The 22,190-nt window shown below is 49.1% G+C and overlaps 2 protein-coding genes across 26 annotated transcripts in view; both read left to right on the top strand.

Annotated features, from left to right (window-relative positions):
• LOC119138514 (neurexin-1a-like) overlaps positions 1-11,091 on the top strand; it is a 36,000-nt gene extending 24,909 nt beyond the window's left edge. For 9 of the 24 annotated variants that reach the window (XM_037278610.1, XM_037278609.1, XM_037278611.1 and 6 more), the window contains 13 exons: positions 427-453; positions 2,697-2,819; positions 2,931-3,312; positions 3,380-3,570; positions 3,636-3,809; positions 3,995-4,021; positions 4,693-4,812; positions 4,892-5,073; positions 5,143-5,314; positions 6,525-6,614; positions 7,328-7,656; positions 9,533-9,611; positions 10,080-11,091. In XM_037278610.1, coding sequence (XP_037134505.1) covers positions 427-453; positions 2,697-2,819; positions 2,931-3,312; positions 3,380-3,570; positions 3,636-3,809; positions 3,995-4,021; positions 4,693-4,812; positions 4,892-5,073; positions 5,143-5,314; positions 6,525-6,614; positions 7,328-7,656; positions 9,533-9,611; positions 10,080-10,381 — 2,198 coding nt within the window. In that variant the 3' untranslated portion in view covers positions 10,382-11,091. The remainder of the gene's footprint in view (positions 1-426; positions 454-2,696; positions 2,820-2,930; positions 3,313-3,379; positions 3,571-3,635; positions 3,810-3,994; positions 4,022-4,692; positions 4,813-4,891; positions 5,074-5,142; positions 5,315-6,524; positions 6,615-7,327; positions 7,657-9,532; positions 9,612-10,079) is intronic. The other 15 variants (XM_037278623.1, XM_037278620.1, XM_037278619.1 and 12 more) reach the window with 6 other exon arrangements.
• A 1,364-nt stretch (positions 11,092-12,455) lies between these two features.
• Positions 12,456-17,242, top strand: fshr (follicle stimulating hormone receptor). Of its 2 annotated transcripts, none has more exons than XM_037278786.1 (15): positions 12,456-12,527; positions 12,654-12,874; positions 13,505-13,576; positions 13,708-13,782; positions 14,028-14,102; positions 14,170-14,244; positions 14,320-14,391; positions 14,460-14,540; positions 14,706-14,774; positions 14,858-14,932; positions 15,030-15,215; positions 15,324-15,541; positions 15,674-15,855; positions 15,961-16,152; positions 16,283-17,242. In XM_037278786.1, the coding sequence occupies exons 2-15, from the start codon at positions 12,681-12,683 to the stop codon at positions 16,826-16,828; spliced, it is 2,112 nt and encodes a 703-aa protein (XP_037134681.1). In that variant the 5' UTR covers positions 12,456-12,527; positions 12,654-12,680; the 3' UTR covers positions 16,829-17,242. The 2 variants fall into 2 exon arrangements, with proteins under 2 accessions (XP_037134681.1, XP_037134680.1); XM_037278785.1 differs by having other exon boundaries at positions 12,456-12,564.
• The last annotated feature ends 4,948 nt before the right edge of the window (positions 17,243-22,190 follow it).

Genomic DNA, 22,190 nt, shown 5'->3' with positions numbered 1-22,190 from the left:
ATAAATCTCTGGTAAGACACCCACAGCATAGGATAAGCGCTCGGGAAAATCTTTTAGAGGCAGGACAGACCCTTCACGAAAGACAATGAACACCTTTCTCATTTTACCATAATCGGACTTTGATGGCAAGAAGACGGGTGTGTGCGCGTTTCCTAGTGGGGCGGGCGCACGTGCGGGTCTCTGGTTGTCTGCAGCCACGTCTTCTCTGCGGTTGACGCCGCGCGACACATCCGCCACCAAAACAAAAGCAAAACCCAAGCTACCAGTCCATTTGTCCTACGACTCTGGCCCGGGCAGCGGCCAAGACCCGTTGCCCTCCGCCCCAGAGTCGTGAGGTGCCGGCGGTGTGTCGACGTGTGCGTCCCCGGGACGTGGAGGCCGCGTACGCGTGTGCGGCATTAACCCTCTGCTCTGCTCTCCCTCCAGACTGTATCAGGATAAACTGTACCGCCAGTAAGTCAGCCTCCATCTCACCTAAGCATCTTCATCTCCGTCCTCACCCTCTTTTTCTTCCTCTTCCTAATGTGTGTCTTCACTCATCTGGTGGCAATCTGTCATTCAACAACCAGCCCGCACATTAATTTGCCTCCAGCGTGTAGAGTCGTTTTCAAATCAGCCAATAAACTGCAGCGGCGACATTTCAATCTGTTAGCGCTTTGTCGTACACGTTTTCCGTTGTCACTCAAAGATGGGCCGTTATTTGTAGCGCAGATAGGAGTCGGTGTGAAAGCTCGAGCTAACGTGCTAGCACGGCAAGCGAGTTAATTAAAAATATGTGGCGCACTTCCACGCCTCGGGGGCTTTTATTTGTTTGCGGGCACATGAGGGATGTTTAGGAACGCCTTCATAGCGTGCGCGCGCGTGCGACTTTCCCGTCATGCTGCTGCGAGCGCCGTCGAATCCCAGATGAAATTGAATTCCCTGGCGTGGCGTTTGTGTCCGTCACGACCACAGAGCGAGGAAGAAAGGGGGGGAGGGAGGGAGGGAGACGAATGCTCCGTGAAGGCGGTGAAATGGACGACTGCAGTTGCCATAGAAACGGCGCTAGCCAACCACACGGCCCCGCATCCAATCTTGGACGGGCAACTGGAGATGCTATTCAGCCAACATTCCTGACGCTTTTTCTTTTAGAAAAGAAAACATTAAGAAATTAAAGTTAAAGCTTTTTTTTACAAATTTGGTTGAAATGATTTTGACCCAAATTCAGTTTTTCTGAGGAAAATCTCCCCATGTGGCACACCGCAGCGACGCCCAGATCACTGCGCCTCCCTCGCAGCAGCCGACCTCAATCTTTTTTTTCCTCCCCCTTTTCTTTCTTGCACTGCATTGCAAGAAAGAAAAGGAAAAGGGCACACACATGGCGCGACACACAGGTGACTACATACGGAGGCGCGTCATTGACTGTCTGCCCATCTCCCGTGCCGGCTGTGCGCGGTGCAGCGCAGTGATCCATGCTAACAGGATGAGCTGCTCATGCCCGCAGCACAGCTGAGTCTCCCCCGGGGAACGCACAACACAACACAACGCAACACAACACAGCACAACACTTTGCACTCGCTTTGCAGCGGGCCCAAATGTGTTCAATGTGTTTGTGTGTTTTGCGCTTTCACTTGCTTGACATTTCCCGCAGTCGACCGACTCGGGGAGGTCACTTAATTTGCCGCCGATGATTTGAGGTTTACAAAAATAATTATTATTTGTACTGGTCCACTTCGGTACAATTATATTGTGAGAATGATAGTTTTCTTGTATTGTAACATTTTGTCTCGTCAGAATGCTCCGATACTACAGCACCCGATACTAGCCTGTCATTTGTATGTTAAACACAATACATGGTTAATGATAGTAATCATAATAGAGGGTTAAGGAGAATAAATGGACGAGTACTTGGTGGTACGAGTGCATCCCTACTGCGGTATTAAGTGTGCGTACGCGTGTGAGTGATTCGTGACATTTTCCGCAGCCAAACGTGTTGAGGTCGGTTAACCACACATAGGTCAGCATCAGCAGACTCACTCCAACCAACCCACCAGGCTTGCAGGGGAGGGGTAGGACTGAAGCACGCGTGGGCTTAGCACGGGGGGGGTTGGATGTGGGTGCGCGCCGCCGTCAAGCTTTGGCGGGTGGGGACTGCGCGCCTTGCGGCTGTCAAGTGCGCAGCGGACGGTGGCAAATTGGGAGCTAGCGTGGGCGCTTCAGCACCAAGGAGAGAGACTCGTTCGATGCTGTGATTTTGCGCTTGTGCGCGTGTGTACATGTGCCTGTGTGTCTCGAGTGCCACTGTGAGCTTTGCTGAGGTACTGCACGTAAAATTCATCCAGTTTTGTCTCGTGTTATTTGTAATACCGTCTCCCAAAAATAGAATTGTTCCCCCTCAACGCATTATAGCTATTTTGTACCAGTTTTCTTTTAAAGAACATGAAAACTGTTTTTGCTGCAGTAAGTAGCTCGTATCGGTAGCACCACCATGTGGTTTTGTGGCGTACTGCACTGGAAGTGGATTTCTCGAGCAAATGATTTGATGTGGGTGTGAGAGCCCATCTTCATTTGTTCATTTCCTCACCTTCATCAATCCAGCCTGCCTGGTCTTCTTCTTTTTCTGTCTGTCTGTGTCCCTCTCTGGCATCTCGTCTTGTCTTGTCTCAACGGCGCCCTCTTGTGTGCATATGTGTAACGGTGCTCTGGACTATGTGTAGGTAAAGGCCCAGAGACCATCTTTGCGGGCTCGGGTCTCAATGATAATGAGTGGCACACGGTGCGGGTGGTCCGGCGCGGCAAGGGCCTCAAGCTCACCGTGGACGACCTGCAGCCCGTGGAAGGTAACCCGCCGCACTCGGGCCGCCGGTCCAATGAAAAGCGGGGTTGTCGTGTTTTTCACGGGACGGCAAGACCCCGGGACAGATCTCAGGAGTGCCGCTGGCCGCCCGCAGGTCAAATGGCGGGCGACCACACGCAGCTGGAGTTCCACAACGTGGAGACTGGCATCGTGACGGAGAAGCGCTTCATGCCGGCCGTGCCGTCCAACTTCATCGGGCACCTGCAGGGCCTGGCGCTCAACGGCATGCCTTACATCGACCTGTGCAAGAACGGCGACATCGACTACTGCGAGCTCAACGCAGTCATCGGCTACAAGAGCATCGTGGCCGACCCGGTCACTTTCCGCTCGCGCTCCAGCTTCGTCACGCTGCCCACGCTGCAGGCCTACTACTCCATGCACCTCTTCATGCAGTTCAAGACCACCTCGCCCGACGGCTTGGTCCTCTTCAACCGCGGCGACGGCAATGACTTCATCGTGGTGGAGCTGGTCAAAGGGTGAGCTTTGTTGCGATCATTGATTCTGAAGATGTGCCATAGCATGAACAAAGACCTTCTCCTCTAGATACCTTCACTACATCTCGGACCTGGGCAACGGGGCTCACCTGATCAAGGGCAACTCCAACAGCCCCCTGAACGACAACCACTGGCACAACGTGCACATCTCCCGGGACACCAACAACCTCCACACCGTCAAGATTGACACCAAAGTCACCACGCAAACCACCATGGGCGCCAAGAACCTTGACTTGAAGGGTATGCCGGGGTGGTTGGAGGGAGATTAATGTTTGGTCCCTCATTGCTTGCGTCTCCTGACACAGGTGACCTGTACATCGGGGGCGTGTCCAAAGAGATGTACCGGGATCTCCCAAAGCTGGTGCACTCACGCGAGGGCTTCCAGGGCTGCCTGGCCACAGTGGACCTGAACGGCCGACTGCCCGACCTGCTGGCCGACGCGCTGGCCACCGTGGGACAGGTGGAGCGGGGCTGCGAAGGTGAGGCGGCGGGAGGGGCGGAGGCTGAGGGCTTTCCATCCTTCCTTTGTTTTCGTTTTCCATCCGACTCATAGAAAGTTAACCCACTAACCCAGACGGAAGGTTGTGTCATCATTCTGCACATCGACTAACCACCTAACTTGGTTTGCTTTTTTTGTTTTGTTGTTTTCTTTGGCCCACAAAAGTTACATTGATGAAAGCTGACTTGCAAGGTATCTCGCTTTTTTGTGCGTGCGCTGTACATGTCAGGGGAGGGCAAAGGACGGCCCGCGGGACACGTGCTCCTTCAATCGCAACAGACCGGCTCGCAAATTTCCCCCTGAAAAGAAACATTCGATATTTTTTTTTTTTTCCCATCGGCGAACAACGTGGCCCGTGTGTCGTTTTCAACTTCCAATGTGGCCCCTGAGCTGAAAAGTTTGCCCGCCCCGGCATGTCCTCCCGCTCGCGTCCAAACTTCCCAGTGCTGTGCAGTCTTGTCGGTGATCCCGAGTCGCAATTGGTCCCGGGCGACCTGTCCTCTCGTGAGCCCCATCACAGTCGTGACGTCCGCACCGGTCAGTCGGTCACAGCTTGTCCCGGGATGACCACAGCTCCGCCGCCAAAAGCAGCATGCCGTGCGTCTTCTTAACCCCGCCCCCTCCCCGTCCCGATCATCCCGCACCGCGAGCTGTGGCCAGCATGAGGCAGGAAGAGAACGGCGAACCAGCAGAAGACCACCGGGGGCCTTTAAACATAACACTTATGTTTAACTCCTCCTGCTGTCCTCATCCGGACTCACCCACCCCCCTGCATGCTCTCCATTTTGGACTCTGTGGCGCCATCCATAGCAGCAACCGTTTGTGAGCCTCCAGACCAACTGACCCGCACGTGCCGGTTGCAGGTCCCAGCACGACATGCCAGGAGGACTCGTGCTCCAATCAGGGCGTTTGCCTGCAGCAGTGGGAGGGCTTCACCTGCGACTGCAGCATGACGTCCTACGCCGGTCCGCTCTGCAACGACGGTCAGTCGGCACGCCCGCCCGCCCGCTGTCGGCGCCAGGGCTGTCTGTCGGTGACGATCTCTCGTTTGGTCCCCACCAGCCGGCACCACGTACATTTTCGGCCGTGATGGCGGCGTGGTGGTTTACACGTGGCCCCCCAACGAGCGCCCCAGCACCCGGGCCGACCGGCTGGCGCTGGGCTTCAGCACGCAGCAGAAACACGCTGTCCTGCTGCGGGTGGACAGCGCGTCCGGCCTGGGAGACTACCTTCAGCTGCAGATAGTACGTTCCTGTTTGCAAATCTTGCCGACGGGCGGCGAGTGTAAAAACGGCCCGCGTGTTTTTGCGCAGGACAAGGGCAACATCCGCGTGGTTTTCAACGTGGGCACGGACGACATCAACATCGAGGAGAGCTCCAAGTTTGTCAACGACGGGAAGTACCACATCGTGCGCTTCACGCGCAGCGGCGGCAACGCCACGCTGCAGCTGGACGACCTGCCCGTCATCGAGCGCTACCCCTCAGGTAAGCGGCGGGCCGGCGCGCCAACTCGCTGCGCCCGCATATTTGCCTTTGCTCTTTGGTATGAAACTTTTTAAACCATAAAAGTCTTCCTGTTTATGCTAGCTAGCTCTGTTAAATAGTGTTAAAAGGTCATCTTTAATTTAAGTGTTTTTTCTCTAACCATTAAAAGAGAATAATAACAGCTGGTGCATTTTGGGGAGACATTTAAAAAATATCGTTTAAAAGTCATGTCCTATGTTTAACTAGTGAGAGAAAAAAAATAAGGAACAAATGTTGTTTGTTTTCTTCTTCCCTTTTGTTCTGTTGGATTCTATTTAAAGTGTTAAATCTTAAGGTAGTCGTCTAAACCCGATGCTAAATGCTAGTTGTTGTGAGCTGTGTGTCCTGTACATGTTAACCATGGAAGAAGCAAAGCCAGACAGAAGCTGTAACCTTATTTCCCTGTGCTCTTGCAGATCTGTTAACCCCTGAAATGTCTCTTTAGATTAAAGCCAATGAACAGAGAGTAAGAGTCCGCTCGCCGGAAACGTCTCCGCCGCCTGTCGATTGGCACCCACGCCACGCGGCCGCCGCTGCCGCGCACTCCTTGCCATAGACATCAAATACACGCGCGCCGCCATGTTGGCGAAAGAGGGGTTGTCGTGAGCGTTTGACTCTCGCTTTTGGAGGTGCTACTTTGAAATATGTAAACATGAATGGACGTTGTCCAGGACCTGGACCTGCTCAAGGCACCGATCAGACGAGCCGATTTTATTCCATTCATTTACAGTACGTTCGTCCGACAGCACAGGCAGATAACGTTTTGTTTTTAATATATACGTATATCCCGAAATTAAAAGAAAAAATCATTAGGACAACTTGACTATCAAAATGAATGCAATCCAAATGAGTTAAATGTGATTTCGAAAATCCACAAATGGTGGTCAAGAAAAACCAAATCAATATTTGGTGTGAGAATAGCTCAACGGGAAGTGTCAACTCGGTCGCGGCGTCCTGAAGTTGAATCCGTCGCCTAACGTGAGTTTACGGGCAGGTCGGCGGCGTCCGGTCTATTTGATGTCTATGCCGCCGTCCCGAGCCCGTTTGCCCCCGCGCCGACCGTGAGCGGACCCTTACTTTCTTTTCATTGCTCTTCTCTTTGTATCCAGCTCCTGTGCCACCATTTTGGGATGTGCGTAATTACTACTGTGTTCTCATCTCTAAATTAAAGGCAACATTGATAACGAGCGCCTGGCCATCGCCAGACAGCGAATCCCCTATCGGCTCGGTCGAGTAGTTGACGATTGGCTACTCGACAAAGGTAAAAACCCTGATTAAAATTCCTTAAAAGCTTTAAAACAATTCAATATGACTTTACATATAGATATATTTATCTACATTTATTATCTTGTGCACCATCGACTAACATTCTAAAACTCTAAATCCATAATTAAGTCTTTAAAAGTTGGGCAGCTGTAGTTTGTAATACTTGTGTAATAACTGTAGTGCCTGTTGTTAGTGTGTATCTATCTGATAATATCAGGTTAAAGGGACGATGGAGAGAATTAAATGCTGATAAAAGTGTTAAAAGGTGCAAGGTCAATAATGTGACAATAACAATGTGACAATTGTGTCACGCAACCAACTTGACGTAGCGGCTTTAGTTCCTTCGTCTTCAACGCAAGCAATGCACGTAGCCTCTAGTCCCTTTAACAGCACTTGACCATGTTGTGCATGCTTCTCGGGGCTGTCCGTCCATCCGCCCATCTGTCCAGCTCTCTCTCTCTCTCGCTCTGTCTGTCTGTCATCACCACGGCAACCATCCGACTCCTCCGGCGCCCCCCCCCCCCCCCCATCCCTCTCGCCCACGGCTTGGTCTTTGCCATCCTCTGTCATGGCTCGGGTGTGTTGGCGCGGGATTGTGTAACACTCAAACCTTGCTTTTGTGTGTGACTGTGTGTTTGCGTGCGTGTCCTCTTTCCCCCCCGGTGCGCCTGTGTCTCTCTGCGTGTGTGTGCGCGTGCCAACGGGTAGGTCGCCAGCTGACCATCTTCAACAGCCAGACGACGGTGCGCGTGGGCGGCGGCGGCGAGCGGCGCGCCGGTATGTTCCAGGGCCAGCTCTCGGGCCTCTACTACAACGGCCTGCGCATCCTCAACATGGCGGCCGAGGGCCACGCGCACATCCGCGTGGAAGGCAGCGCCCGGCTGGTGGGCGACATGCCCTCCTCCTCCATCACGCCGCAGTCCAGCGCCTCCGCCGCCGGCGGCGCCTCCGCCAACCGCTCCGACTCTGCACCCGCCGCCGGGGACGTCGCCACCACCACCACCGCCAGCAACAGGAAGCTGGGCGCCACGCAGCAGGTCAGATTCAATCAAAACCAGCGCCGCTCTCAAAATGCATCTGTGTGCGCATGTCGAGCGCGTCGGCACGGTTTGGCTGAAATTCTCTGCAAGTTGCCATGGCGATAGCAAGCCCCCGCTCCCCGCTGCTCCCACCCACTCTCGGTGGAATCGCTGCACTCCTCTGTGTACCCACTGCCGGCTTTTTTCACCCATAAATAATGGAACGCCGCAAGCTTGGCCTCGGGCATCAATAATGAAAGGCGGCGCCGCACGGTTGACAGCGCTGTCATCCGTCAATCTCCAGGCGGGCTTACCCATTTTTTAACCCGAGTCTCGGCGCTGACGTCAGCGCTAACTGCAGGAGTGATCGACAGGTAGCTGCCATGAGATCTGGGTCGCATGCTCGCCGTGCTGCAGTGAGTTCCTCCCCCTGAATCGCTTCCGCTAGAAGAAAAAAAACTCGAAGCAGCTCCTGCAGCCTGTTGCCAGGCAACACACACAAAGGTGGAGCGAGCACAATTGCGGCATCAGCGTGAAACTGAAGACTGGATGTGCCATCTGGAGAGACATTTTTCTATCCTGCCATGATGAGAGCTAGAAAAAAGAAAAACGATTAATAATGCATGACAGGAGAGGAAGAGCAAAGCGGAAGGGGGGGCGCCTGTTGCAGTGTGGATGCACGAGGCTCACAGACACAGGTTTGGCGTTCACGTCTCTTAGAGCACACCAGCGCCACTTTTACCCAAAGCTTCCTTCTTTGGAGTTTGTCACGAAATAAATAGAAATGCCAGAAATTGGTCCCACTTTTCAGACTTTCAAATTTTTCCCTCATTATTGATTCATTTGCGTCCTCCTCTCCCTCCCCCTCGTTGTCCTCTCGCACCCCCCCCCCCTCCCACTCTGCCAAAGCGAGCCCGGCCGGCGATTGGCTGCGGCTTCCTATCTCACTATCTGCGCGAGTAGAGCTCGTTTCTTTTCTCCTTTCGTGGCGTCGGAGGCGCTCCTTGGAGTTTATCCTCCTGCTGCACATCCACGGGAGCGATGGCGGCGTGACTTTGGCTGGCAACCAATCAAAAAAAAAAGTGGAGTGACCATGTGTGAACTTGGTCAGGGAGGCTCGGATGGTCGCTGGCATTGTTCGACCGCTCAGGTAGAGAGCTCGCTTTTTTTTTTTTTTTTTTTTTTTTAAATGCACGTGTGCTCAACTTTTAGTCTCACCTAACAACAAAAGCCGTTGAGTTGCTTTTGTCTCGGCTTGCTTTCCGTTCTTGATGAGAGAGCTTCAGATCATCATGGTGTTTTGTTTTGGGTGAGGGTGGGGGGGGCTCAGAGAGGGCATGAAGGGGTCACAAAATTGAAACCCATCTGCCACCAGACAAAAAAAAAACCAACGTGCACAGGCAAGCTCAGTGGTTTGGCTTTTGCTTGTTTGTTTTTCATCCAAATATTTCCAGCACTTGACAGCTTGCAAAGAAAGAGACTGCGTGTTTTTGAAGAAGACGAGATGTGTTGTTCAGCCGTGCCACTCACTCGCCTCTTTCGCTTTTATCCCGGCCAACATCGACTGCAATGCATCACAATCCAATTTTAATTTAGCGCTGGCGTGACCACACGCGCGGCGAAATTCTCACGCCCGGCGAGTTTAACGCTGCGTCGCTTCGTCGCTCACTCAAACCACACCCAGCATCTGTTTTAATGTTTGTTTTTTTTTGGAGGAGCAGCCTGAAATTGGCGTATCCATGGCAACAGGAGCGGACAGATCAATGCGGGTTCGAAGTGCTGAGCGTTAAAGTGGGGCACGGCCGTTGCGTGTTCATGTTGACACCGTGCCAACAAGGCCACATTTGCGCTCCAAGCTAATGCTGAGTCGCTCTCTCTCTCGCTCTCTCACTAGTCGGCAGACGACATCCTGGTGGCATCGGCCGAGTGCCCCAGCGACGACGAAGACATCGACCCGTGTGACCCAAGCTCAGGTGAGACGGCAACCGAGAAGGCCACTCCCATCGCCACGCACATGTCCGCTGTTTCACTCTCTCCTTTTTTCTTCTTTTCTGTTGCCACCATGAATAATTCACAGGCTGCTTTTGCTAGTTTGTGCCCGCAGGCGTTACCTAACAGCTCGCCCGCCCACCCACCCGCCTCGCTTCTTGTTGGTGTATCCCGTTCTCGCGCCTCCTGTCGTCTTTTCTCCGCTTTCCTTTCCTGTCGTTTTCACCCAGAGAGGATTTGCATGCAGATTATTTGGCCTTTAATGCGCTGGCACGCGGTGGCGCCGGCGGCGGCTCATTTTGTAGTCGTGCTGCGGTCCTGCCAGATCATTTGTTAACACCGATTGGCAGCTCTGCGGAGCGGACGTGGCGTCTGTAAAGCTGCACTTGAACAATTGGAACGAATGAGCGTACGACTGTGTTTGACGTGTCCATTTCCCCCCCACTCGCCAGCACGCCCCCCCCTCCCGGAGGTGAAGGTGTTCCCCGGCCCGTCGGAGGTGGTGCGCGAGAGCAGCAGCACCACGGGCATGGTGGTGGGCATCGTGGCGGCGGCGGCCCTGTGCATCCTCATCCTGCTCTACGCCATGTACAAGTACCGCAACCGCGACGAGGGCTCGTACCACGTGGACGAGAGCCGCAACTACATCAGCAACTCGGCCACGCAGCCCAACGGCAGCACCAAGGACAAGCCGCTCGGCATCACCAAGATCTCCAAGAACAAGAAGAACAAAGACAAGGAGTACTACGTCTAACCTTTATATACATATATATATACACACTATATATATATTCCCAAAAAAACTCAACTAAAGGCTCAATGTACATAAATAGGTATATTCTTCCCAACACACACACTCACACACACGGCAACAACGCACACATTCAAGCACAAAGACGTCCGCGGACTGCTTTGAAGGGACAAAATGAAGAAAAAGCGCAGAGCCTCGGGACCGGACCCCTTTTCTGAACCCTTGCATACCATTCCAGATGCTCCGCAGACATGACGGCACAAAAGCAGAGCCCGGGAGAGAAAAGTCGGGGCACACCCGGCCGGGACTTATCGCCAGCCAGATGCGTAATTATTCACACCTTTTGGGGAAAAAAGGGAAAAATTCCTTCTAATCCGCCCGTAATTTACACGCGCATGTGGAATTGTGATCGTAAATATTGAACAGGTTTAACATTTACAATTTTCCAAGCAGCAGATAATCCCTCTAATCCTTCGTCTGATAATCTGCCCAACGCTGATTTGGAATGAAAAGAGAGGAAAGGTGCTCAAATTTGGCCCAATCATGGGGATGAGCGTTGCTTGCGTTATCCAAGTCAGCCTCGCGCAGTATTTCTGGGACTGATTGCGACCCTTTTAAGTTCTGCTCCTACTGGATTCCTTCAAAAGTCAACAATGGACATTTTTTCCCTTTACGGGCATGAAGCACATACCGGAGAAAGTGTGTGGGAGCACCAAAAAAAAAAATCATGCCAGCCCCTTCAAGTATCTTCCCATCAACAAGAACAAAAGGAACAAGCACACGAGCGACGGGACGGGAAATCAGGGTGAGGCCAAAAGCCGCCGGATGCTTTGTGTGGGACAGAAAATGTGCGGCGAGTTTTTCCCCCCGGGAGACTTTACATGCTACCTACACACGTAACATACTGTATGAGGACCTGCACTTTCTTCAAAAGAAGACCACAGCGAGGATGATGAAGATGACGGAAGTTCTGACTCTCTGAGGAGTTGTTTGTCCTTGCACGTGAAATTGTGGATTTGTACCGCAAACAGGCGGAGGAGACAGTGCCACCATCTTACAAATACAATCGCGGAAGAGACAAAATGTCCTCCATGGAGCCTGTGGACAAAACTTGGGTTGACGCATTGGCTCTAACCTCCTTTTTGTCATTTTTGTTCGTTTTTAATTTTTGCTCACCCCCCCGACCCCAACCCTGAACATGATGTACAGTGGTACCTTGAATTGCAAATTTAATTCATGCTCAAATCAATCCAATGGAAATTCCAGCCCACTAAAAAAACAAAAAAAACAAAGACCCACAAAGAATTGTAGTGCATTTTAGTAAAAAAAAAAAAAAGCTTCCATGATTTACATTTGCAAATTGTCTAAACTGTCCACTCTTCTTTTCAGCACCCGTGGGTAGCAACAAAAAAAAATACAAAAAGTGTGAGCACAAAACCCAAGAGTGAGCAACTGAACTGATGTTGCTGTCGCCATCTAGCGGCTGAAAAGCACAGTCGCATGTCAAGGCAAGGCCACAAATCCCAAAAGCATTCAAGTTGGCGCACTTGTAAGTCAACCTACTGCTGTGCCTCTTCTCGGGTGTGGGTGCCACAACGCCACTTTTCCAGTTCGATGCATGCTGGCAGAACACAATGCGTGAGTGTGCGTGAGTGTGCGATGACCCCTGACTCTGATCTGCCATCTTTCTTTTCCCCCCCCTCCACTTCCTGTTCTCGCCAGAAGGTTTTCCCTTCTCGGCCTTCTCCAACCTGAGCGTCCGCCGTAGCCTGTCCCATCGACCATGCTATGATTTTCTACATGTGTACACTTTTTCTACAGTATTTTGCGTTGATTTTTATTGTTACGGTTCTTTGATGAACATTAAAAGTGGAAATTTATTATGGAAAAAAAATAGTTTTGAAGATTAATGAGTAAATAAAATATTACCCAAGTGAGACAATGTGTTGGTCGAGGTGGAGAAGCTACAAACTGGCTTTTATTTTCACTCTTTTGCCTTTCTCTTCCTTCTGCCCTCTTGTCTTGGCCTGGTCAACCTTGAGGAGAAAAAAAAAAAAAGTTGTTTTCTTCTGTTTTACAGTGGCGGGCCGTGATGAAGTACAAAGTTTGAACAATTGCATCCACCAAGAAAAAAAAAAAAGGCCCAAAAGTGATTTCAAACTTGTTTTATTGGTTCTACTTGCTTTGTAAGTTGGTGATGAAGAAGGAGAGACGTGAGCAAAGCCCGCCCCCAAACAGCAAACCTTGTCTCTCATCCCGCCTCCTCCTCCTCTAGTGTTTGTTAGAGGTCCACGCTTCGTTAATGACGCCAAGGAAGAATTGGATCGGGATGACCTTCTTGATGGTGATGATGATGATGGTGGTGATGGAAATGGTGGTCATCGCGGTGCAGGTCCAGACGACGGGTTGGTCTGAACGAGCCGTGGGCTCGTGTCACCGCGTCCGCACGTCAGACTCCGACATCCCGAGTGGCATTTCCGCCGACACGCAATGCTTGTGAGTACACACACACACTATATAATATATATATACATATTCCTATTAAAGTCTTTTTTTTTCATGAGTGTTTCACTTTCTCTTTACGTTTGTGCCTTGCATGTTAATATTTTTTCTGGTTTTCTTATTGTTTAACTTTTTATATCAGTAACATTGTCATTTTTTTACCTTTGGTTTGCAATTGACTTTAAAAAAAAAAAGTAGGTTTTTGTATTTGTGTATAATTTATATTTTAATTCATCATTATTAGATTTTTTTATTAATTTTTTGTAATTATCAAAAAGTGTCACATGAAACATGTGTACCAAGTGTTTTGTTCAGGAAACATAAACTGCAAAATGATGTTCGGCTTAACAAAACGTTTCTTTTTGTTAGTTTTTTAGAGGGAAAAATGTGTGCTAAGATACTTGTAGTAAACATTTGAACAAGCCAACATTATTGTACGTACGCGCATGCTCATAATCACAAAATGTTGCTCCAAGTTGGCCAGATGGCGATGTGTGTGTTCCCTCCAAGGTCAAGGCAGCTCTGTGCAGGTGTGGGAGAAAAACGTGAAGGACGAACCTCCCTGATTGCAAAACACACACACACACACTGGAATCACTGTTGGTGTTGTTTTTCTGTCAACAGGGAGGTGAAGCGAACCCAAATCGGAGCCATCCGTGGCGGCGCCTTCAGCGGCCTTCACAATCTCAGGAAAGTGTGAGTGCCAGTCACGTCTTCATGACAATGTAGTTGGAAACCACCGTGCACAAATAAAACCACTTTGTACCCCTCCACTTCCTTGTTTGGAAAATTCCGACTAAATCCACAGCTTTTGTGCTAACCCGCAGGAACATCGTTGACAACAGCGTCTTGAAGACTGTGGCCGACTTTGCGTTCTCCCGCCTTCCTCGTCTGGCCGACGTGTAAGTGGCATGTGAGAGACTATCTCTTTGGCTCAAATGTATTTAGTCTTTCCTGTGGAACATGAGGAGCTCTAAAAGGCAGAGACTGGTCGCAAAGCTCCAGTCTAAACAACAAAGTCCCGTGAGAGACCACGTAGGCTACCGCAGAACTTTTGGATCTAACCGCAAGGCCAAGCCTGTCTGGCTGACTTGTTTTCCAAATAAACGGCACGCTTGGTGATGCCGCTTTTGTTTGTTTCCTGCAGCTTCATCTCGGAAAACAGCGCATTGGAGTCAATCGGAGCGTTTGCTTTCTCGGATCTCCCCGAACTAAACGAGCTGTGAGTTCTGCTGCCGACGTTGCCGTGAAGTGAGCGAAAGTCACTTTTGCTGTTGTGCGTCTTCCAGGACCATCGCCAAGTCCAAACATCTGACGTACATCCACAGAGATGCCTTCAAGGACCTTGTCAAGCTGCAACGTCTGTGAGTCTCTATCGGGCACGGGCACCCGCATGTTCTGTACCCGAGATCTCAATCAGTCCATATCTGAACTTGCAGGATCATCTCCAACACGGGCATCACGACCTTCCCGGATTTCTCCAAGATGCGGTCAGCCGCTGACTTATTGCTGTAAGCACTGGCGTATATCAACACGCACAGTCCCGAGTCTTTGAATGTGCGTTTTGTGTGTTGCTTAGCGACCTGCATGACAACATCCGCGTGCAGGAGGTCCCCGCCAACGCCTTCAACGGCGTTTGCACGAGGGCCATCAGAGAAATGTGAGACACTTACTTTGCATGGCTAGCGTTCAATGCAAATTGGGGATATTATTATGAATCCTCTTTTTATGATGTCTGTCTAAAAAAAAAAGTGTTTGTAGCGCTAAGCGTAACTGAGCCACACAAATATAAAAAGTGTTTTTTTCAATTTTTTGGTGGTGACAGACGGCTGACCAAGAACGACATCAGGACGGTGGCGAGAGACGCCTTCAACGGCACAAAGATGCACAGATTGTGAGTCACAACCATGGCACATTTTGGGAGATGTGAACTGAATCATAATCACGTTTCTCTCCTTCTGTGTGTGTGTGTGTGAGGTCGCTGAAAGGCAACCGGCAACTTAGTCACATCCATCCAAACGCCTTTGCGGGTTCCAGTGAGTTGGTCTCCCTGTAAGCGTGATTCGTTTGAGTCAATGTATAGATTGGAACCCAAACAAATGCGCTTTGCTATGCCGTCCGTTCATACCGCCTATGCTTGCCGTTGTAGCGACATTTCCCAAACGGCGCTGAGCTCGCTCCCGCAGGCCATCTTGGGCAACCTGCACAGTCTGATCGCCGAGTCGGCGCTTGGCCTGAAGGAACTTCCTCCTCAACGCGCCTTCGGCAGGATGCGGGAGGCCCGCGTCACCTACCCGTCGCACTGCTGCATCTTCCGCCATGTGCACAGGAACAGGTGTGCATGAATTTGTGTCCTAATTCCAAACTATTGTCACGTATTTGACGTGCTTCTAAAGTAGCACTGATGGAAAAAATTGCATTTACGTGGTTCTGTTACTTTTAGTTCCAAGGATCCGCTGTGCTCGCTGCCGGAGGCCCGTGAGCACCCGGCTTTCTTATGGGACCACTGCTTGGAGGACTACAACGCCACCTGCAGCCCGGCCCCTGACGACTTCAACCCTTGCGAGGACATCATGACCGGCGTCCCGCTGCGGGCCCTCATCTGGGTGGTGTCCGTGCTGGCTCTGCTCGGAAACATTCTCGTGCTGCTGGTCTTGTTAGGTGACACTTTTCGCTGCCGTGGGAGTCAAGTGGCAAAAAAAAAAAATGGTTGTCTTATGATTCAATGATCATCTTACACATGATATATTTACACTCAGAATGTGCTTCGCATGTACGCGTGTGCTCACGCAGGCAGCGCATCCAAACTGACAGTGCCGCGCTTCCTCATGTGTCACCTGGCGTTCGCCGACCTGTGCATGGGCGTCTACCTCTTGGTCATCGCCGCCATGGACGCGCTTACCCGGGGGCACTACCACAACCACGCCATCGACTGGCAGACGAGCCCGGGATGCGGGGCCGCCGGATTCTTCACCGTGCGTATTTGCCACGAGTTCACGTGTGTGTTGAAAACCCCCCAAAATATATATATTTCCATATTGTTTCTTTTGTCCTCTCTATTCTCCTATTGCCTGCGTCAGGTGTTTGCCAGCGAGCTGTCGGTCTTCACGCTGACGGCCATCACGCTGGAGCGCTGGCACACAATCACGTACGCCCTGCGTCTGGACCGCAAGTTCCGCCTTCGGCACGCCTGTGCGGTCATGACGGCCGGGTGGATCTTCTCCTGCCTGGCCGCCACCGTGCCCACGATGGGCGTCAGCAGCTACAGCAAGGTCAGATGCACGCACACTGGCCATTTCATGAGGTCCAATAAGACCAACACAATAGATTGTTCTGAAGCTTCTGACAATGATTTGGAGTGAAACTAAACTTTGCCATCCCTAACCCGTATCACACACAAAGGTGAGCATCTGCCTCCCGATGGACGTGGAGTCGGTGTGGTCGCAGGTGTATGTGGTGTCTCTGCTGCTGCTCAACATGGCGGCGTTCGCCTGCGTATGCGCCTGCTACCTCAGCATCTATCTAGCGGTGCGCCAGCCGTCTGGCGCGCCGGCCCGCGCCGACGCCCGTGTGGCGCAGCGCATGGCCGTGCTGGTGTTCACCGACTTCCTGTGCATGGCGCCCATCTCCTTCTTCGCTGTGTCGGCGGCGCTCAAGCGACCGCTCATCACCGTGTCGGACGCCAAGCTGCTCCTGGTGCTCTTCTACCCCATCAACTCGTGCGCTAACCCCTTCCTCTACGCCTTCTTCACGCGTGCTTTCCGCCGCGACTTGGTCCTGCTGGCGGCTCGCTTTGGCCTGTGCAAGGCACGCGCCCACGGCTACCGCGCCGACAGCTCGTCGTGCCAGCAGCCGGCGTGGGCCACGCCCAAGAGCGGCCCCGTCAACATGTGCTTGACGGCGGCCGGCTGCGGTGACAGACGACCGTACCGCATTGGTCACCTGTGACATCTGGGGTCCTCTGGAGCCTGTGACCTGCATGTTTCAAGTGAAACATGTAAAGTATGCAGCCTTCAAGGACTGGAGTTTGCTCTCTGTACCTTATGTGAAGTAAAGACCTTTAATAAGGACAGCATACAAGTACTGATGAATTGTTTGCAGTGGTGGTTCTACACTGAATGACTCCCTGGGTGAGACTATTTCTGAGCGCCCTGCCCCCTAGGAAATTGTATACTTTTCACATGGTGGTGGGGGGGGGAGGTTGACTTAGTAGGGCTGCCGTTAGAATTAGTACCCCCTCTAATGAATTATTTGTGTATGGATGTTTTGTTTCTGCCTGAAGCAGACAAGAAGACGGCTGTTACTATGCGTTTTATTCAAGCCCTTTTTTTATGATCACCATTAAAGCAAAGTAAGAAACTTCAGTAAGCGGTCAGAGGCAACCACTTTCAATTGCAGGATTGTGCCCGCCCGTGTTGCCCCTGCTGAAAAGCCCTACTGCTATTGTGCATTGATAGCATGGTTGCCGATTCACTTTTTATTTTTGTGACATGAAAAGCAAGCAACAATTTTCAGGGTACACCAAAGCAGTCATGACGGGTCACCAGGGGGCGCTAGCGTGCTAAGCGGCGTTGGACAAGCAGGAGAAGGATGACTTGGCTCGGCGGATGTAAGTCAATGTGCCCAACCACCTGGCCATCGGCGCTTCGAAATAACGTCCTCAGCACTGCAAACTTTTGTGCCGGTACATCATATGAAGTAAATGACGGGATTTTTTTTTTTTTACCTCATCTAATATGTATCAAGCATACGAGCTGGTGTTTTAGAACAGTCTAACTGGGGTCTGTGGTGTTCGAGCGCAGCGACGGAGCCACTCTCCAAACGTGGCGAGCCCAGTTTTGTGCTCTATTTGGTTCCCCCGTGAGATTTTGTTCCCCCTGCCGCGGGAGCGCGCACGCCTTATTTGGAAAGCGAAAAACCGATGTCGTACGGCGTCAGCACTATGTTTTCAATAAAAACATGAACTCACGTTTGCGTCAGTCAATTCTAATTTTTATAAAGGATTATTCTCATTTGATGTCTTTAAATTCATCCGCGTTCTGCCATTGAAGCGGGGTGGATTCAAAGACCAGTCGTACAGACGGAACACTCATTCACTTCACCAAAAAGCAACAATATAATTACGTGAGCTCTTTGCATAAACCTCGATGCAAAGAAACTCCTCTTTTTGGGAACAGGCTACAAGGAGGATATATTACAAAGGAGACTTTCTACTTGTGATCATTTTTGGTAGTGTACGTTAAAATTTTAACTTGCTCGAAAAAACGCTAAATTACCATTGACAGAACACTCAATGGTGTTATAGGTAAAGCTTGTGCCTTGTGCGCGAGAGAACTGATCAAGTCTTACACTATGCAAATTTTAGCTCAAAGTCTGCTTCGTGTGGGGCTCGCACCATTGTCTCTCGAACACCGGGTAAAGTTATAAACCATTCTGCCATTTTGGCGGGGAAATCCGGCCGTTTTTTTTTGGTAGTGTACTGAACATAGAGGACGTCTGGTGAAAAGTAAAAATTGACGTGTTCATTTTACGCTGGGTTACATACAAGTGAATGGGGGCACTGCCATCTCGCGGTAGCTTGCCGTCATTACATGTACCGCTTTATTAAGGATAATCAAAAGCCCAATATTAATTAAAATTATAATATAATATTTAATGAAAATAATAATAATCAAAGTCAAAGTCTGTTTTATTGTCAATTTCTTCACATGTCAAGACACACAAAGAGATCGAAATTGCGTTTCCTACTATCCCACGGTGACAAGACATATTACATATTATATATATTTGTCCACGGACAAACAAAACATTCAAGTAAACAAAGGAAAAATTGACATGTTCATTTTACACTGGGTTACATACAAGTGAATGGGGGCACTGCCATCTCGCGGTAGCTTGCCGTCATTACATGTACCGCTTTATTAAGGATAGTCAAAAGCCCAATATTAATTAAAATTATAATATATTATTTAATGAAAATAATAATAATCAAAGTCAAAGTCTGTTTTATTGTCAATTTCTTCACATGTCAAGACACACAAAGAGATCGAAATTGCGTTTCCTACTATCCCACGGTGACAAGACATATTACATATTATATATATATATATATATATTTGTCCACGGACAAACAAAACATTCAAGTAAACAAAGGAAAAATTGCCATGTTCATTTTACGCTGGGTTACATACAAGTGAATGGGGGCACTGCCATCTCGCGGTAGCTTGCCGTCATTACATGTACCGCTTTATAAGGATAGTCAAAAGCCCAATATTAATGAAAATTATAATATATTATTTAATGAAAATAATAATAATAATAATCAAAGTCAAAGTCTGTTTTATTGTCAATTTCTTCACATGTCAAGACACGATACGATATTTGCCGATATCTTAAAGCCTGCTGTGATTCATTCACGATACATCACGATATAGTGCTCTACGATCGATATAGAACAATATCCTGATTTATAACAATTCATACGCAAAATCAACAAGGTACTGCAAACTCTTTATTTAGGAAATTACAAAGTGCTTCCAAACGAATGACTTGAAGCCCAAAGGGGAGCGAATTTCCTCGTCTTCTTGGACAGACACTAGCCATAGCACCAGCCCAGGAGCCGCGTAGTTGTCGGGTCCCCTTTCACGTGCCTGCTCTGCTCACAACACAGCACGCCGCGTACTGCTCCCGGAAAGAGGAAGCAAGCAACAATGAACTGGATTTCAAAATAAAGTCGCGTCTAATGTCCGAGGTCAAAAACGGGCGATATAGATCGATGTTTACGTTTAGCATCGATGCCAACAAATCGTAGAGCATTATATCGATTAATCGATGTGTATCGATGAATCGTTACACCCCTAGTTTCAAACTACTTTTAGGGTTTCTAAGAATAGGGTTTCTAACTAGGCTTTCAAAACTAGGGTTAGGGTTTCCGACCAGGGTTTCCAAGGAGTTTTGCCATTGCTAATTAAGGTTTCAAACTAGGGTTAGGGTTTCCGACTAGGGTTTTAAACCAAGGTTAGGGTTACAAACTAGGTTTTAAAGCTAGGCTTAAGGTTTCCAACGAGGCTTTCAAACTACTTTTAGGGTTTCTAAGATTAGGGTTTCTAACTAGCCTTTCAAAACTAGGGTTAGGGTTTCCGACCAGGGTTTCCAAGGAGTTTTGCCATTGCTAATTAGGGTTTCAAACTAGGGTTAGGGTTTCCGACTAGGGTTTTAAACCAAGGTTAGGGTTACAAACTAGGTTTTAAAGCTAGGCTTAAGGTTTCCAACGAGGCTTTCAAACTACTTTTAGGGTTTCTAAGATTAGGGTTTCTAACTAGGCTTTCAAAACTAGGGTTAGGGTTTTCGACTAGGGTTTCCAAAGTTAGGGTTAGGATTAGGGTTGGGGTTAGGGTTTCTAACTAGGCTTTCAAAACTAGGGTTAGGGTTAGGGTTAGAGTTAGAGTTAGAGTTAGAGTTAGAGTTAGAGTTAGAGTTAGAGTTAGGGTTAGGGTTACTAACTAGGCTTTCAAAACTAGAGTTAGGGTTAGGGTTAGGGTTTCTAACTAGGCTTTCAAAACTAGGGTTAGGGTTTCCGACTAGGGTTTCCAAGGAGTTTTGCCATCGCTAATTAGGGTTTCAAACTAGGCTCAGGGTTTCCGACTAGGGTTTTAAACCAAGGTTAGGGTTTCAAACTAGGTTTTAAAGCTAGGGTTAGGGTTTCCAACGAGGGTTTCAAACTACTTTTAGAGTTTCTAAGATTATGGTTTCTAACTAGGCTTTCAAAACGAGGGTTAGGGTTTCCAACCAGGGTTTCCAAGGAGTTTTGCCATTGCTATTTAGGGTTTCAAACTAGGGTTAGGGTTTCCGACTAGGGTTTTAAACCAAGGTTAGGGTTACAAACTAGGTTTTAAAGCTAGGCTTAAGGTTTCCAACGAGGCTTTCAAACTACTTTTAGGGTTTCTAAGATTAGGGTTTCTAACTAGGCTTTCAAAACTAGGGTTAGGGTTTTCGACTAGGGTTTCCAAAGTTAGGGTTAGGATTAGGGTTGGGGTTAGGGTTTCTAACTAGGCTTTCAAAACTAGGGTTAGGGTTAGGGTTAGAGTTAGAGTTAGAGTTAGAGTTAGAGTTAGAGTTAGAGTTAGAGTTAGGGTTAGGGTTAGGGTTACTAACTAGGCTTTCAAAACTAGAGTTAGGGTTAGGGTTAGGGTTTCTAACTAGGCTTTCAAAACTAGGGTTAGGGTTTCCGACTAGGGTTTCCAAGGAGTTTTGCCATCGCTAATTAGGGTTTCAAACTAGGCTCAGGGTTTCCGACTAGGGTTTTAAACCAAGGTTAGGGTTTCAAACTAGGTTTTAAAGCTAGGGTTAGGGTTTCCAACGAGGGTTTCAAACTACTTTTAGAGTTTCTAAGATTATGGTTTCTAACTAGGCTTTCAAAACGAGGGTTAGGGTTTCCAACCAGGGTTTCCAAGGAGTTTTGCCATTGCTATTTAGGGTTTCAAACTAGGGTTAGGGTTTCCGACTAGGGTTTTAAACCAAGGTTAGGGTTACAAACTAGGTTTTAAAGCTAGGCTTAAGGTTTCCAACGAGGCTTTCAAACTACTTTTAGGGTTTCTAAGATTAGGGTTTCTAACTAGGCTTTCAAAACTAGGGTTAGGGTTTTCGACTAGGGTTTCCAAAGTTAGGGTTAGGATTAGGGTTGGGGTTAGGGTTTCTAACTAGGCTTTCAAAACTAGGGTTAGGGTTAGGGTTAGAGTTAGAGTTAGAGTTAGAGTTAGAGTTAGAGTTAGAGTTAGGGTTAGGGTTAGGGTTACTAACTAGGCTTTCAAAACTAGAGTTAGGGTTAGGGTTAGGGTTTCTAACTAGGCTTTCAAAACTAGGGTTAGGGTTTCCGACTAGGGTTTCCAAGGAGTTTTGCCATCGCTAATTAGGGTTTCAAACTAGGCTCAGGGTTTCCGACTAGGGTTTTAAACCAAGGTTAGGGTTTCAAACTAGGTTTTAAAGCTAGGGTTAGGGTTTCCAACGAGGGTTTCAAACTACTTTTAGAGTTTCTAAGATTATGGTTTCTAACTAGGCTTTCAAAACGAGGGTTAGGGTTTCCAACCAGGGTTTCCAAGGAGTTTTGCCATTGCTATTTAGGGTTTCAAACTAGGGTTAGGGTTTCCGACTAGGGTTTTAAACCAAGGTTAGGGTTACAAACTAGGTTTTAAAGCTAGGCTTAAGGTTTCCAACGAGGCTTTCAAACTACTTTTAGGGTTTCTAAGATTAGGGTTTCTAACTAGGCTTTCAAAACTAGGGTTAGGGTTTTCGACTAGGGTTTCCAAAGTTA

Source organism: Syngnathus acus, chromosome 19, assembly GCF_901709675.1.
Source record: "Syngnathus acus chromosome 19, fSynAcu1.2, whole genome shotgun sequence".
Taxonomy (NCBI): domain Eukaryota; kingdom Metazoa; phylum Chordata; class Actinopteri; order Syngnathiformes; family Syngnathidae; genus Syngnathus; species Syngnathus acus.
The sequence above is the reverse complement of the archived record's forward strand: the minus strand, read 5'-3'. Positions and strand labels throughout refer to the sequence as shown.